Source organism: Podarcis erhardii, assembly GCF_964252035.2.
Source record: "Podarcis erhardii genome assembly, chromosome: 8".
Classification (NCBI taxonomy): Eukaryota; Metazoa; Chordata; class Lepidosauria; order Squamata; family Lacertidae; genus Podarcis; species Podarcis erhardii.
This window is the reverse complement of record NC_138499.1, coordinates 30,477,302-30,492,777: the sequence shown is the minus strand read 5'-3', so window position 1 is coordinate 30,492,777 and position 15,476 is coordinate 30,477,302. Positions and strand designations below refer to the sequence as shown.

The 15,476-nt window shown below is 39.7% G+C and overlaps 1 protein-coding gene across 7 annotated transcripts in view; it reads right to left on the bottom strand.

Annotated features, from left to right (window-relative positions):
• Positions 1 to 4,749: 4,749 nt before the first annotated feature.
• The window catches only part of PAG1 (phosphoprotein membrane anchor with glycosphingolipid microdomains 1), a 92,371-nt gene continuing 81,644 nt past the window's right edge, over positions 4,750 to 15,476 (bottom strand). For all 7 annotated transcript variants that reach the window (XM_081874509.1, XM_081874512.1, XM_081874514.1 and 4 more), the window contains 6 exons: positions 14,991 to 15,198; positions 13,438 to 13,489; positions 12,383 to 12,479; positions 8,723 to 9,324; positions 6,911 to 6,970; positions 4,750 to 6,274 (listed from right to left, as the gene is read on the bottom strand). In XM_081874509.1, the coding sequence (XP_081730635.1) occupies positions 5,924 to 6,274; positions 6,911 to 6,970; positions 8,723 to 9,324; positions 12,383 to 12,479; positions 13,438 to 13,489; positions 14,991 to 15,115 (1,287 nt within the window). In that variant the 5' untranslated portion in view covers positions 15,116 to 15,198 and the 3' untranslated portion in view covers positions 4,750 to 5,923. The remainder of the gene's footprint in view (positions 6,275 to 6,910; positions 6,971 to 8,722; positions 9,325 to 12,382; positions 12,480 to 13,437; positions 13,490 to 14,990; positions 15,199 to 15,476) is intronic.

The following is a 15,476-nucleotide window of genomic DNA, read 5'->3' as shown; positions in this document are numbered from 1 at the left end:
TACATAAATAAAGTGAGATATATATATATATATATATATATATATATATATATATATATATATATATATATCACTGAACTGTATTTCTTAAGCCACACTTTCTTGTTCCAATGCAGTTATACAGAAGTTTGTCCTTATTTACAGTCAATAAACATAATTGCCTACTGTGCTTTCAGCAGCCAAATGTTAAATTGGCTAGGAATACTAAATGAACAATATTAGGAAAACAGAATCGCTAAATTACATCAGACTGTACATACAATTACAAGAAATATTTAAGGGAACTTCATTGCATTTATCCACTGATATAACCATACCCTAGTCATGATGATGAATTATTTTAAAAGTAGAACAAGACCTAGAATTATTCCAAGCTGCAATTTGTGGTGTATAATTTCTGAAAATGAAACTACTTTACTGCCTGCTTGCTCAGTGTATAAAACTCTATAGATTATAAAACCATAACCAGACAGGCTGTGAAAAAAGCCTCACCTATTGTATAAGAAATTGCTACAGTAGTAAAAATGATTAGTGATTTCTATTCACAGCAGCTGCGATTTAGCACTTAGACCCCATTAGAGTCAGTGATGCAAGTGGGCAATTGTTTGCAATCCCAAAAGCTCAGCTGTAAAACCACTTCTTGGGTTGTAAACCATTGTCCACCATTCATTTGAATGGAGGAAGCTGATAGTGCATGCATTCCTTTGGACATGCATTTCTATCCCATCCATCATAACGAAAGGTAGACTGCTCATTCAGCAACTCCTTGTGTGTATCAACATGCACAAAGAACTGTAGACAAGACTGAGTTTATTGACCAGTTCAGGAGATTGCTGGAAAATTATTCTCAATAAAACTGGTTACCGAACTCTAAAGCATCACCTGTGGCTGTAGATGCACAACACAATTTAAAATACATAAATGCACTATTTTTAAAAACTGTACCTTATGTGGCATAGCACCTTTCAAAAGCAAAAGAATACTGGGGACGAAATGTGTACGCACACAGATGACTTCTTGATGACTGCTAACATGATGAGATTCTTGAGTGATTAACTTAACATTAACTTTGTATGTAGCAACAAGTTAACCCTTCTGTATTTTTGCTAAGATAAATGTGGTACTTCTTATGAGGCTATATATGTTAATTATACATATATATGTTAATTATACCCTCCAAGTGTCCCTGTTTTCCAGGGACAGTCCCAAGTTTACAGAAGCTGTCCCAGTTTCTGATTTGATCCTGGAATGTCTCAATTTCCCATAGGACACCCCTATTTTTATCAGATAAATATTAGACGGTATGGTAGGATGTCCCTAATTTCAACGGAGAAAAGTTGGATAGTATGGAGTTATGCAACCCTCAAACCAAGGAATAAGTAACTATACAACCTTTAGAAGACATCTGAAGGCAACCCTGTATAGTTTTATTATGTTTTTATCTATATAGGAAGTTTCCCAGAGCAGCTGGGACAACCCAGTCAGATAGGTGGGTATACATAATAAAATTATTATTATAGAATAGGATGTCTCTATTTTCATCAAAGAAATGTTGGCGGGTATGAGAGTCAAACTGTTCCTTCATCTAGCCTGGCACTCGCAGTGGTTCTCCCAGGTGTCAAGTCTTGCCCATTCATGCTAGAAGATACAACTTTAACATTGTGTGTAAAAAGAGCTCTTTCAGAAATGTTTCTGTAGAGGAGCAAATTCCTGATATATTAAGGAAAATGCAGCAAGTACTACATATACTGCTAAAGCTGGCTTTTGGCATGCAGCTGGCAAAACTAACATGGTCTCAATTCAGAGCATCAAATGGAATTGAGTAGATCTAAGTCCTTGAAAAAACTTTCGCACAGATATAGCTAGTTTAAGTAAGTGTGTGTGTGTGTGTGTGTGTGTGTGTGTGTGTGTGTGTGTCTATTCAAAGGTTAGTTAGGTGGCTTGTTCTATCTTTCTCTTACACCAATACATTACTCCACACAATTAATACAAACACAGAATGACACATTGGCAATATACAACTCAACATCAGGTGGAGAGAGATACATTAGTCAGTTTTCAACACAAAAAATCTGCCTCAATTGGTTCAAGTCAGTCATTCCAGCCTGTTGAGTCCATCTTGAGCATATGGGATTCCAAGCTTAAGCAAAGTAGAAATTTCTAGAGGAAACAAAGTGTTCCTTCTAGAAACATTAGCTTCCAGCAACATATACAAGGAAGTAGCTTTTCAGGATATTTAATTAAGCACCTTAGAAAAATTAAAGAGAAAGCACCTCGTATACTTTTGATGAAGAGAAACTGTCCAGGAAACCAAAAGACTTCATAGAAGGTGGATTTCTAAAGGCACAGTGTTTTATGTCCTGAGCAACATGGTGGCTGAAACACACCTACTTGCCACCAGAGAAGAGCTAGCCTTAACAAAAGAGAAGTTTGAATCCTGGAACCTGGTATTACAATCCCCACAGCAGGGATCTTCTTCACTGTCACCTTTTTTGCACATACCTTACTAGGGCTTCCAGGAAAATATTGTTCTAATCATTCACAAACAAAGATTCCTAAATTCCAAATAGATAAACAGGCATATCTATCTGGAATGCCACAGTAATTGGTGCTAATACCAGGCATTGGTATTCAAATAAATTTTAGTCAGGGTAAACCCATAGAAATTAGGGGACCTAATTTAGGGCTTACCCACACTTACCTTTCCTCTGCAATTTCCAGGCACAGTCCATGCTTTAAAGCTCCACATGAGTGCTCTATTTCCTCCCACCCCCAGGGCTTTCCCTATGAAAACCTGCTCTCTAATGCTTAATCAGAGCAAACAGCAATCCACAGAAAACTCGAATTGCTGTTTGTGGCACTACAGCTTAAAAGAGCAGGTTTCCACAGGGAAAGCTCTGGAACGAGTGCTCAGTCTGGATAGCTCAATTGGTTAACAAGCCTGGATAGTGCAGTTGGTTAGAGCACAGTGCTGATAACGCCAAGGTTGCAGGTTTGATCCCCGTATAGGACAGCTGCATATTCCTGCATTGCAGGGGGTTGGACTAGATGATCCTCAGGGTCCCTTCCAACTCTACAGGTCTATTCTTATACGAAAAGCAGAGCTTTAAAGTGTACCTGGAAAGGATAGGGCAAAAAGTAAGTGTGGATAAGTCATGTTCCTTAATTTCAGTGGGCCTCCTCTGAGTAAAACTTCACTGAATACCATCCTAAGGGCTTGTGTGCTTGTACTTCAAGTTTTGTTTAAAGGCTGGTATAAATATTATGACTGCCACATGAAACAGCCTCTACATAAGAGGTAATCTAGACAATAGTGATGACATGTAGTGTTGGCTTAGCACATAGATCACCACCAAAGCAGAGAAAGTCCACTTAATAGCATGCCACTGTAGCTGATACCAGAAATATGATAGCAGTATGAAAACTCTTTACTCCATGGAGACAATTACTGCTGCTGCATAAAGCATTTGAAATGGCCTCTACTTGAATGGGTACCCAATTCATATGGCAACAACTTGTGATAGCAGGTTAATGAGCTAAGCTATCACATGGCAATTGATGTTATCATTAGTGCTTACACAAAAACTTGAATGGGTGCTAAGGCTAAGGCTGCAAGTCAGCTACAAGGCATCTTCTGGAAATTTGAACCAGATGTCCAAAACAATCTAAATAATGGATATGCATTAAAAAAAGCAAATCTTTCCAAGTGCCTGGAAACACTAATTACTTAGGGCTATTTCACCCAGTTGCAGCTGTCTAAACCAAGTCCACCACACGCGTCTGAATGTTTGGAGATGTGTGACTCTCCTTCACGTTTTACAGCATAGCACCACAAATACTATTATAAATGCAACAATACATTTGCAGCTACTCCTTTTGCAAACTGAATGAATCAAGTGAACAAAGCATTAGGGAGGATGCTGTATGTATACAAAAGTTAAGCGTAGTGGTAAGGTAATAGAGAGGGGGTGGTAGAAAGAGGATCAGCAAGCAAGACATGCAACATTTTGGAAGTTGACCTCTGTTTGTTTATACAAAGCATGTTTTCTCATGGACAGACACTTCACACATTGTATTTTTCCTACATGGGTCTAGGGGGAAAAAAACATAAGCAGCAACACATTTGAAAAACAAATGACTCTCAGCAGCCTGTTTTTTTAAAAAAATACTTCTTGCCGTGTGCTCTGGTTGCTACTTCAAAACTTTCCAGTCTTGCCTGAATATAAAGAAGTTGGCTTCCGCTTTAAATTGGTTTAGCGAGTGTCAATGTTGTCCAGAGTAATTCTGAGAATAATGGAAACTGTAAATTAGTGAGAGTAATCTTGAATCTGTAAGGATTATTTTTCCTTGTGTGCATTAACATTCATCTTAATTAAACAACTTAGTGTTTACAGTTTGCTTTAAACTTTAGTATACTGAATACTCTGAAGTCATCTCTGAACCTGCTCACTAATTAACTCCATGTCTAATGTTTTACTTACCCCCTTTCATTTGTTAAAAAATGATATTTCTTAAGATTGCATCTAGTACCTTTCTATGTGGGATGCACGCTTGATGCAAATGTTGCCACCTATTTGGGGAAACAATGAAATGCAGTACGTTTCAAAAGCAAAGTGATTGTGAGTGAAAGGTAGGATGTGTACGTGTATTAAATCCTAAACTTTAAAGCATTATAGTTGTATCTCCATTAAGAAAATGGAGGTTCTAAATGCAAATAAATCATAGTGTACTTTTACAGGGGATAAGAAATGGATTCTACAAGTTTTATTCAATCATTGTGGGAATAGATCACTTGTGAATGACAGTACCATACTATAGTCCAGGGACACTCCCCACTTCCCAATGTTGTGGACTCCAGCCAGCGTGGAAAATTATTAGGGATGATGGGATTCTCCAGTCCATCACCAACTAAAGGGCCACATGCTGTATGCAGTACAGCAAACAAAAGTGCAAACCACGTTCCACAATATTTAACTGTAGTTCCTCAAAACGTGATGTGCAGATTTCCCAAAATACCATCTCCCTGCCCTCTCCTAGCATTTTCCCACCTCTGCAGAGCAAGACGAAAGCTGAAGCATAAGATTAAGGTCAGGCTTCCTTGCTGACTTACAATGACAAAAGTCTCCATGGTTGCATTAAGCATGTTGCTGCAAATTAGCTGTTTGGAAGCTGGCATGTATACACAGTGAAACAATACGATGCATGCCAAACATTACAAATGGTGCATGTGTGAAAATATCCTAAGAGAATTTACAACTTGTCCACCCCCCCCCATAGATGACAAAATACCCTTTTAAAGAAAAATAAAATCTTGTGTGTGTTTTTGTTTGTGTGTGTGTGCGTGTGCGCGCGCGCATGCATGCATATAACACAGGCATGAATGAACACACACACACACACACACGCAGCAAGTGGCAAACATTAAACTCTTTTTACCAAATACTAGCTCTCTCTATGGAAGCCTTTCCAGTACCATCAGCTTTGATTATATCTATACTTTATGGTGGTAACCAGTACCTACAAGAGCAGTCAAATGGCATCACATATCTTGGCAAAACATTCTAAGGGTTGTGTTTTTAGGGTTTTTTTTGTTTTTGTTTTTTTTGTTTTTTTAAAAACCTCTTTTCTTCCCCTTTGCCTTTCTCTGTTCTTCAGAAGGAACAATATCCCTTGCTTTCCCCCCATAGTGAGGTTACATCTAGAAGGTGATTTCCATTTGTAAAGCAGACAATAGCTTATCAAACATTTCAGGCAGAGCTTTCATTTCACTTGACATGAAATACTTTTTGTTTTCAGTGGAGATAATTTTGTATGCTAAGCTGTCAGTCAAGCTTGTAAGTGATAAAATGTTGACTGTGAATCCACCTTGGGTCTTCTGAAATACAGCCAATCATCAGTTCCCAGAGTCTTGCATCTTACATAGTTAAAGCCTAGTGATGTCCTTGGTCTGTTGCAAATCCCCAATACTCTCATAGTCATTCTCTTGTGGGAGGATTGATTGGCTGTTGTTCAGTACCAAAACATTTCTGTCTTCCTCACGGTTTATAGTCTGAATCGCTTCATAGTCTGGCTCTAATTCCCCATTTAGTCTGTCTGTTGACTGAGGCATGGCGGTAAGGTTTGGGGTATTTTCCAAGTCCTTCACACTGGCATAAAGACCACTGCAAATAGATGGTGACTTCTGAGGTACAATTTCAGGAATGCAGGTGTATGTAGACTCCAGTGCTCTGGTGGCCTGGCCTGGTTTGTTTACAGAAGAGTACATTGCTGAAATCTAGAGGAAGGTGGGAAAGGGAAAGAATTAAATACATGAAAATAGCAAATTGATTGTTCATACTATGGCTTCATTATTCACTGAGAAATATGCTGTGGTATATAGGCTGAATCAGTCATAAACATTTATGGCCCAATAAACCATGGTTTGTTGGATTAAGGATGAGCACCATGTTTGTGGGCTTCCTCCAAGTTTTGATATCATGGTTTGAAGTCAAGAGATTAAACCACAGTTTCCTGGTAAAGTGGTAGACTCTTTCATTGGAAGCTTGTAAACAGAGGCTGGATGGCCATCTGTCAGGGATGCTGTAGTTGTGATTCCTGCATTGCGGGGGGGGGGGGCTGGATTAGATGTCCCTTGCGGTCCTTTCCAACTTTACAATTCTATGATTCTGTACCAGGCTGATGCTTCTTAAATTGCCAGAGGCAAGCCCCTCTTACAGAGAATGCCTTGCTTCACTATAAAACACGGAAAATGCTACAGATTACAGATTTCCATGTGCGCCCAACAAAAATAATCCTTTGCATTGGAGGGGGGGGCATCTTTTACTGCACAGATTTGCCCACCATTCTCAGACCTTCTTAATGATGCAGCACTTATGCAGAATTATTAAATTTCATGCAAAAAGAAACTCACCTCGTCTTCTGTAAGAGATGGGTCTTCTTCTCGAGATTTGTAGGACAGTGAACTAAGCCTCTGAAAGAGACAGGAAAATAAGCTTTATTAACAGATAGCAGTGATAGGCACCCTGCCTCTAGGAATTAGTACATCATAAATGGTCATTTTCATACTCATGCATTTCAACATTAGCTAAAACCCACACTGCAGTTTCAGAGATAAACAGCCTTAAGGTAAGTAGAGCTTTTAGATGCGGCAAAACGTTTGTTATGAGCTTGAGCGGCATAAGGAGGGGTGAATGATCAGTTCTACTAGATTTTAAAAAAAAACTTTTACTGAAATATGACTATGTCAGCAGAAGTCCATGTATGTACACAATTAAAATGAAGCTGATTGGCCAATCAGAATATTTTCCTTTGGATTTTTCAGTGCATCATACCAATACACCTACATTCCATAACTGGATAATTAATATATATTTTTTAGTTTTAGAAAGATCGGTAGGTTCAGTTCAGTTACTGAGGCCTACAAAGCAACACATTAAAAACTCTGAAGAAATAATTAGTTGTTTACTGCAACAACTAATTTATCTCACCATAATTTACCACAGTTTTCTTTAGGATTTCTACCTTGTGCAGCATAAAAATAAAACCAGCCATTCAAAAAAGGCCTTAAGAATATGTTGTCACTAAGCTATTATAAATGTTCAGTTAAAACTTTGAGGATGGGTCGACATAATTTAAATTTCAGTACTTTGAGACAGGCAAAATACAATACTCAAAACTGGCAAATTTGGAAAAACAACAACAACCAAAGGCATTTTTACATAAAGAGAGTGAGTACCTACCACTTCTTAGCTTCATAGGATATATATTCCAGGGATGGGGAAGAGCTGGTAGGTCAAAGCCCAAATTACCGTAATTCCCCCAACCCTGTGGGCAAACTTTGACTGGTGGGTGTGAGCACTCATCTGGGAATCACCTGACAGCAGATGGTTGATAGCTGTCAAAGTTCAAAGAAAGTAACCTCATTTGAATGCACACCTTCACTGCCAATCAGCTGACAAGCACCCAGAGAATGCAGCTTCAAAAGTGCTGTGTGCCATTCAGAGGTTACAGGAAGCCCCACTGAAGTCAGTTTCAAGGAAGTGGTTTTATGAACAACATCTGAAAGGAACACAGGCTGACAGGCCTGAGAGAAGATTTGGAAGATGGGAAAATAAAAAAAAAACTATTTAATTTTAAATGATGTCATAAAATGCAGCTGGGCTTTTCTGGGTGGAAGTGGAGAAAAAACTTTGGTTTTTCTCAAAATCAGAATGAAGCTAGGGCTTTCTTGGATCAGGGGTTTGGAGGCCAGGATTGTTGTTGTTGTTATTCTACTTTTTGTGTAGAATAATGCATCGGATGTAGCAGATGTTGATGAAAAATAACCATTTACATTTCTGCAAACACATTTACGAATGGTTGTTTTCATACTAGCAAAATAACCACAAAATGCATACAGTCACCTACATTACAGCACTATTTCACTCTTGTGTACATGCATGAACATCCATGCATGCGCACAAACACAATATTGAATCAAAAGTTACAGTAAATGCCAGAAATTTATTGAATGGTCCTGTTTGCTGGGAAATCTGATTAGAAGGTCAGCAGGAAACATCTGAAAACTCCTATGACTCCTATGACTAATGAACATATTTCACCCTTATTTCCATTATTTATTAATATAGGACAGCATGTCCTATGACAAACACATAGACATCATGAGCAGGTCTCAATACAGTGGCATGCTCTTCTGCAAATTATTAAGCAACATAAGGTATACCTTGTCAGGTTCACTAGGCCCTTCTGCCACCTCTTCCTCCTCCTTGGCTCCTTTCTCCTGCTCATTCTCATTCTCATCAAGGAGTTTCGCAGGCACTGGAGGCGGAGCTTCATCTTCCAGGTCTGGGGTGTTGCTAAGAGGACTCTCCGAATTAACACTCTGGCGGCTTTTTTTATTCCTGTCCACGGAGGCATACTCAGCTGATTCGACTTTACGTTCGGCAGCATGATCGAGGTTCCCGTTAACCATCACAGCAGCTTTGGGCTTGCTGTCACAGCTCTTCTCTGTGCTAGCTGTTGCTGCCAGCTCCTTTATCTCCTTCACAGTCTCATACAAACAGTCCTCAACTATATTTTCTTGGGAGGAGCTGTCTTTCAGCACTTCGTAGGGGCCCTCCATACCTAGACCCTGATCGTTTTCTGTATTTCTTGTAGACAAAATAGTTTCTATGGCATTGTTGGGAGGAATTCTGGGTAGCTCCCTGCTTTGATGGCATTTTAAGGATCTTCCCTGACTGTCCTGTTGATCCAGGAGGTCAGTAGCAGAGGTTTGCACTTCTTCATAAGGCTGGATGCAAGCAGTTGTGCTATCTTCTGAGAGAACTAAGGAGGGGGGAATATACATAATATGAGCAACATGAGCCTTTAATGTAAGTGCAGAATATAACATCCATTGTAGAAACCAGAAGGGTCACACCTGAAAAAAGAATATCCTGTTCCAGGAAAAAAAATATCCACCAAGGTCCTCAGATACACTGGATTATGTCTGCTAACCAGCAGTGACTGGTGCTCACTGGGGCTGCTAGGGTGGAAGGGAAGGAGACTAAAAGGACCTGGAATCAACTGATTCTAGCTGTTGTTGTTTGTTAGATTTATATACTGCCTTTCATGTAAAGATCTCAGGGCAGTTCACAAGATAAAAATACAAGATAAAAGCACAAATAAATAGTTACAACAGAAAGAACAAAACAACACCCCCCACAAACACATTTAAAAAGCTGTAGAATATTAATTAGCCCAAGGGCTGGTTGAAGAGGAACATTTTCGCCTGGCTCCAAAAAGTGTATAATGAAGGGGCCAGCCAAACCTCCCCGGGGAGAGCATTCCACAAACAGGGAGCCACTGCAGAAAAGGCCCGTTATGATGTTGCCACCCTCTAAACCTCTCGTAGAGGAGGCACACGAAGAAGGGCCTCAGATGGTGATAGTAGGGTCTGAGTTGGTTCATTTGGGGAGAGGTGGTCCTTGAGGTACTGCGGTCCCGAGCCACTGAAGGCTTTATAGGACAAAACCAGCACTTTGAATTGGGCCCAGAAACTAATTGGCAGCCAGTACAAGTCAGGCCAGGATTGGTATAATATACTCAAACTGTCTTGTGCAAGCTGGCTGCCAAATTCTGCACCAGCTGAACTCCATCTTCCTCCCTGCTGAGTTCCAGAAATACAAAGCTAAGATCTGGCTATATATTAGAAGGGAGGCAGATGGGGACTGGTTGAGAGCAGGCCAAAGTTGGTGGGCTGGTGCCCCATTTGCCCTAATGGGCCTGCCTCCACTGGTGCTTAACCTGTGATATCTTTCAGTCTAGTATTTAAGTCAAGCAAAGATGAAAGCAACAACTATACAAGATCCTCTCTTACTCCTACCTACAACAAAGTAAGCCCCTTTAATAGGGATTATGCACAGAAAGTTTGATCTCTTTGAAGCATGTATTAGATAATGTCTTGATTAACTAAAGGTGGTGATTTTCTCGTCAAAAAGAACCCTCAGGAAAGAGAAGAGGCAAGGCTGAAGAAACACCCCTTCCTAGACATCTTAATTGTCTTTAGGCTTTGCAATTCAGATACAGCATCACTTGGCAAGAAATGTGCATAAAATTGTCAGAAGACAATGGTTTATTACCTAAATAAGGGAACCTTTTGTGTTCAGATATTATAGAATTCGAAGTTATTGTGACTTCTGTGCAACTACCATCACCTAGTTGGCCATGCTACTGCAATTAACAAGTGTACCATTTGTACGTTTGGGAATTGTAGCTCTGTGAGGGGAATAGGGGTCTCCTAACAACTCTCAGCACGCTTAACAAACTACAGTTCCCAAGATTATTTGAGGGAAGCCGTGATTGTTTAAAGTGGTATGATACTACTTTAAATGTATAGTGCAAATGTAACCTCAAATCCGGGGTGACTTTGTTTTCTCAAGGTAATTTTATTCTCTTAGGCATATATTTAATGTTTTAATTGCTACTTCTGTTTTTATTTGCTGTTTGGCCTGAACTTTGTTGTTAATGTATTATTATTTTTAGTTGCCTTGTATTGTTTTGTGAACTGCATTGGCGGTAAGGACGTGTGTTTGAGAGCTGAGGAACGAGCCCTTGAAATGAATACAATGTGAAGAAATAATCACACAATCACATCACTTGTTGAGTCACATGTTGAAAGTAGCAATGAGGCTCCCTGGCTCCCTACCCCAATATCCTGAGAATATGCACCAAGTATAGTTATCTAAGCTGGGGATACCCACAAATGTAGGCTTCCACAAAATCTGAAACTCTTGATTGTACAGCTCCCATGGAATCCTACGTAGACATCCATTTCACCTTGTATACATAAGGGGTCTAGTGCTGTGTGAGCTCAGTGGTGGGGCCAGTTGCTCAGCTCCACTGTCCCTTTCAATTTGTGGAGCTCATTCATGTGATTAATTACTGGTGCAGAGGGAGAGTATCCTACTACAAGAGATCTTCAATGGCATGGAAGTGTTGAGTTTCCAGCAATGGTTGTGGAACCTGAGAAGACAACAAGTAACTAAAAAGAGTTACCAGTCTGCAGTTCTCTTTCTGAAAAACAAACTCTTGGCAGGCCTTGTGCATGCCACTGATTTCACTGTCTGACACCTGTTCCTCCTTTCTTTCAAGCTATCATGTATCTTTAAAATTTAATAGTTAGAGGGAGGTCAGTCCAATATACCAGGCTGTGGAAGACACAGAATATGAATGTATTTATTTTGTGTTTCTAGTTTATAAAAGCTTTCAGCATTTTATTTTTTTTAAGTTACACTCATTTCAAATGTTTAGCCAAGCAGGAAGACTCACTCACTTTTCAATTACCTTCACAATGATTGAACTGAATCATTAAGGATTTTTATAGCTATCTAGTTCACCAAGAATATAAATGTGTTAATTTTACCTCAGGATAGCACTGCAATTATAATTTAGTAGTATGTTTCAGAGACTGAAATGTAAGAGCACTTGTGTACGCTGGCATTTCTTATCTTAAAACATATGACCTAGAGGTACTAATTTAAAAAGCATATGATAAATTACTACAAATGCCAATGAAATGTATACAGGTTATGCAAACAAATAGATGTCTCCCTGAATATTGTTTTCCCATACCCAATCACAACACAATTACCAACAAAATCCCTATCTTTTTAAGCATAGTTGGTTCATTTATTTATTTCAACTATCTGTTAATCTCTCTTGGCTAATTCACATATTCATGTTCCTTGATTGATAATGGAAGCACCAAGTGATAACCTAAATAACAGACTGAACAACACAGATAGAACTTTTATGTTACCTCCACATTATCTCTCACTAAGCATGGTGCCCGTTTGCTGTTGTGAGTGCTGTGAAATCAAATAAATGATAAGTCAGTTCTTACCATCACCATTACTGAGTCCTCCATTTTGTTCACTGCTGGCAAGTGGATCTGTAGCCAGACTTGTGACGGAGTGGCTAAATGCCTCCTTATCTGAAGGCTGCAAAGCAAAATGAATGGATTAGCATATCATTTGAACCAGCTATGGGAAGAGTTATTGTTCAGCAATTACTGTTATGGATCACTGTTAAAACTGTGTTTATGGAAGACAATCTTACTTGGCTACGAAGGATCGCTGAAGAAGAAGACTGTTATGGAATAAGTTCTAATTTTCATGCCTTCTATACTGTTTTAGACACCTGTGAAAAATTTAGTTGCCTACATTTCTTTGTAATGGTTGTGGTTTTAGGTATATTTGTTTTTAATTGGTTTGTGGATTTTAGCAGTGTTTTATTTACAATTTTATTTATACACTGCTTGGAGATTTCTTTGATCAAGAGGTTTATAAATCTTCTGAGGTAAGTACCGTATTGGCCAGAATATAAACCACACCGCAAATAAGCCGCACCTTTAAAAATCAAGGCTTATTTGTGGATGCGGCCCGCCTCCCGGCACTACGGCATTCCTGGCACTACCACTCCAGGCCGGCATCGGGGGAGGCTTGGGAGCGGAGGGCAGGCTGTGTGCCATTGCCCCACACACCCGGGCTGCTTCCTGAGGGGGTGGGGAGCCACACCACTTTGCCAGCGGCGTCCTCCCCTTTCTCCTTCTTTCTGGTGGCTGGGAGTGGCGGGCGGGCAGCACACTGCTGCCCTGCGCTCCCAGCATGCTTCCGGGGGGGCGGGGGAGCCACACCACTTTGCCGCACTTTAACTTTTCACAGCCCGAATTTAGAAAAAAGTGTGGCTTATATTCAGGCCAATACGGCAAATAAGGTTCACATATGCAGTAACACTAAACTATTGTTTGTTCAAACAATGATAAGCAAATGAATAGATTATTAGTCTTAAGGTTCACTGTTATTATAGCTAATAGTATAGACTATGCTAGTCTTCCTCTTATATGTTATGAACTACAGAAAAAGCACTTTCAATAATAAGTGACGGATTCATTTTTACCACATTCATCAGATTCTCATGGTCCCCATTCTGGTGTTTGGGTCTCTTCTCCCTTTAATGTAAACAGAGATTTAGGTGCATTGTTAAAATAAAATAGCAGTTCAAACAATAGTATTGGTGATGACTACTTGCTGGTCCCAATCCAACTAACACCTTCCCGAAATCAACCGGACATGTATATAAATACCAAAGGAAGTTGCTGCAAACATACAGGGCACAAAGTTCCCTTCCATGAGAGTTTCAGAAGCAAGATATTTACATTTCACCACCCTTCTGAACTCAGCGGCAAATCCCACCTCAACTGTAGCTGCACTTCTAAAAATTTATTTCGCTGAAAGCAGACTAATTATGCCATTTAAAATCCACGATGCTGCCCGTGCAATACACAATATGATTCATGTACGCAGTAACTAATTTGCTCCCCGAAGCTTTTCTGACAAAGCATCTGCTTTTAATGTCACCCATTATTATATCAATAGCATCAGTGTAACTTTTCTAGGAAGGAAGGGATTTAGTTTAATTGCACTTCTCAGCAAGTACCTGCTCCACAAATATCCTGGCACCAAATCCAGCCTAACAACATGCTAAATTATTAAAGTATGATTGCCAGATAATGTCTGGCATTAGAATTTGCATAGCTTGTTAGAAATACCCAGCAGACCGATTCTTACAAAAATGTCTTTAGTTTTCATCCTCTTGGAAGTGTCTTAGAGACTTCAGGGATAGAGCATGCAAATGAGGGCAGGAGTTATCAGTCACAAACTTTGGTAAGCATTCTTTGGGGTTATTTTAGTCAGTTCCAATTCAACAGCAGCTTCAGAGTCTTTCCCCACTCTTACTATTTTATGTAAACAACAAGGAAAAGGGCAAAGCTATTTATTTTAATGGATATTTCTAGTTGAACATAGCCTCTGTTGTTTGAATAATCAGCAATGCAAAGTGGGCAGCCATAATTAATATGCATGATGAACTATATCCTGGTCTCATTAACAGGCAAAATTGATTGATATTAATTCTGGTTCCAATTCAAACGTACAGCAAAACTGAACTTTGTCTCTTGGATTTGTTCATGAACACATAATCATTCCTTAATTTTAAGACACTCATTTTAGACCCCCAGCATCCAATATCAAACACATACACTTGTGTCTTATGAAATTATAACCACAATCTTTATTTGGTGTGGTTGCTGCCTGAGCCCAAGCTGAGGGTTTCCATCCTTTTGGTGGGGGGGGGGGCACATTTTGAATTCAGAGTGTGTGCTGAAACAGCCAGTCACAAAACAGCTGCTGTTGGGGGCAGAAGGAGGATGGCAGAACACAAAATGGCTGCCATGGGGTTTGTGGCATAACACAAAATTAGACAGCCACCCCTAACAATCTTACACTTACCATAGGAAGTTAGCTATGTTCCGCTGGCCCTGATTTTGTGTAGGTCACATGCTATTGATTTTACACACACACACACACTGTCACTGTCTAAGGTGTCCAACATCACAGTTCCTGTTCATGCCTTTACTGCACCCTGACATTGTATCCTGAGCAAGACCTTACCTATCACAGCTAGAGCATAGAAAGAGCAGAAAACTGAAGACCAGGAGCATTGCCATGGCTGCCAGGCTTCCCCATATGATGATGTGAAGCAGCCCTGTACTTAAGAAGCTATCACCAGGCCCCATGATACAGAAGGGGGGTTCCTTTGGATGGAGGGCAGCTAGTCCTCACAAGACGTTGGCATTTGCGCAGATAAGAGTTCTTCTTTCTGTGGAGCAAAAAAAGGGGGAAAGACATTACAAAGAAGTCCGGTTTAAAGGCTGGTTGCGTTCAAACTGCACATTTATAGCACATTACTTTCCCCAAAGAATCTGTTGTTTAACCCTCACCGAGCTACAGTTCCCAGCATCCTTATCAAGTTACATTTCCTAGGGAGGAAATCATGTGTTTTAAATATATGGCATGACGGAAGTTACAATTTTAATCCTGTTTTTTTATATTTTCAGAACTACTAACATTTCAGCTACGTTAACTGTCACGAGGTAA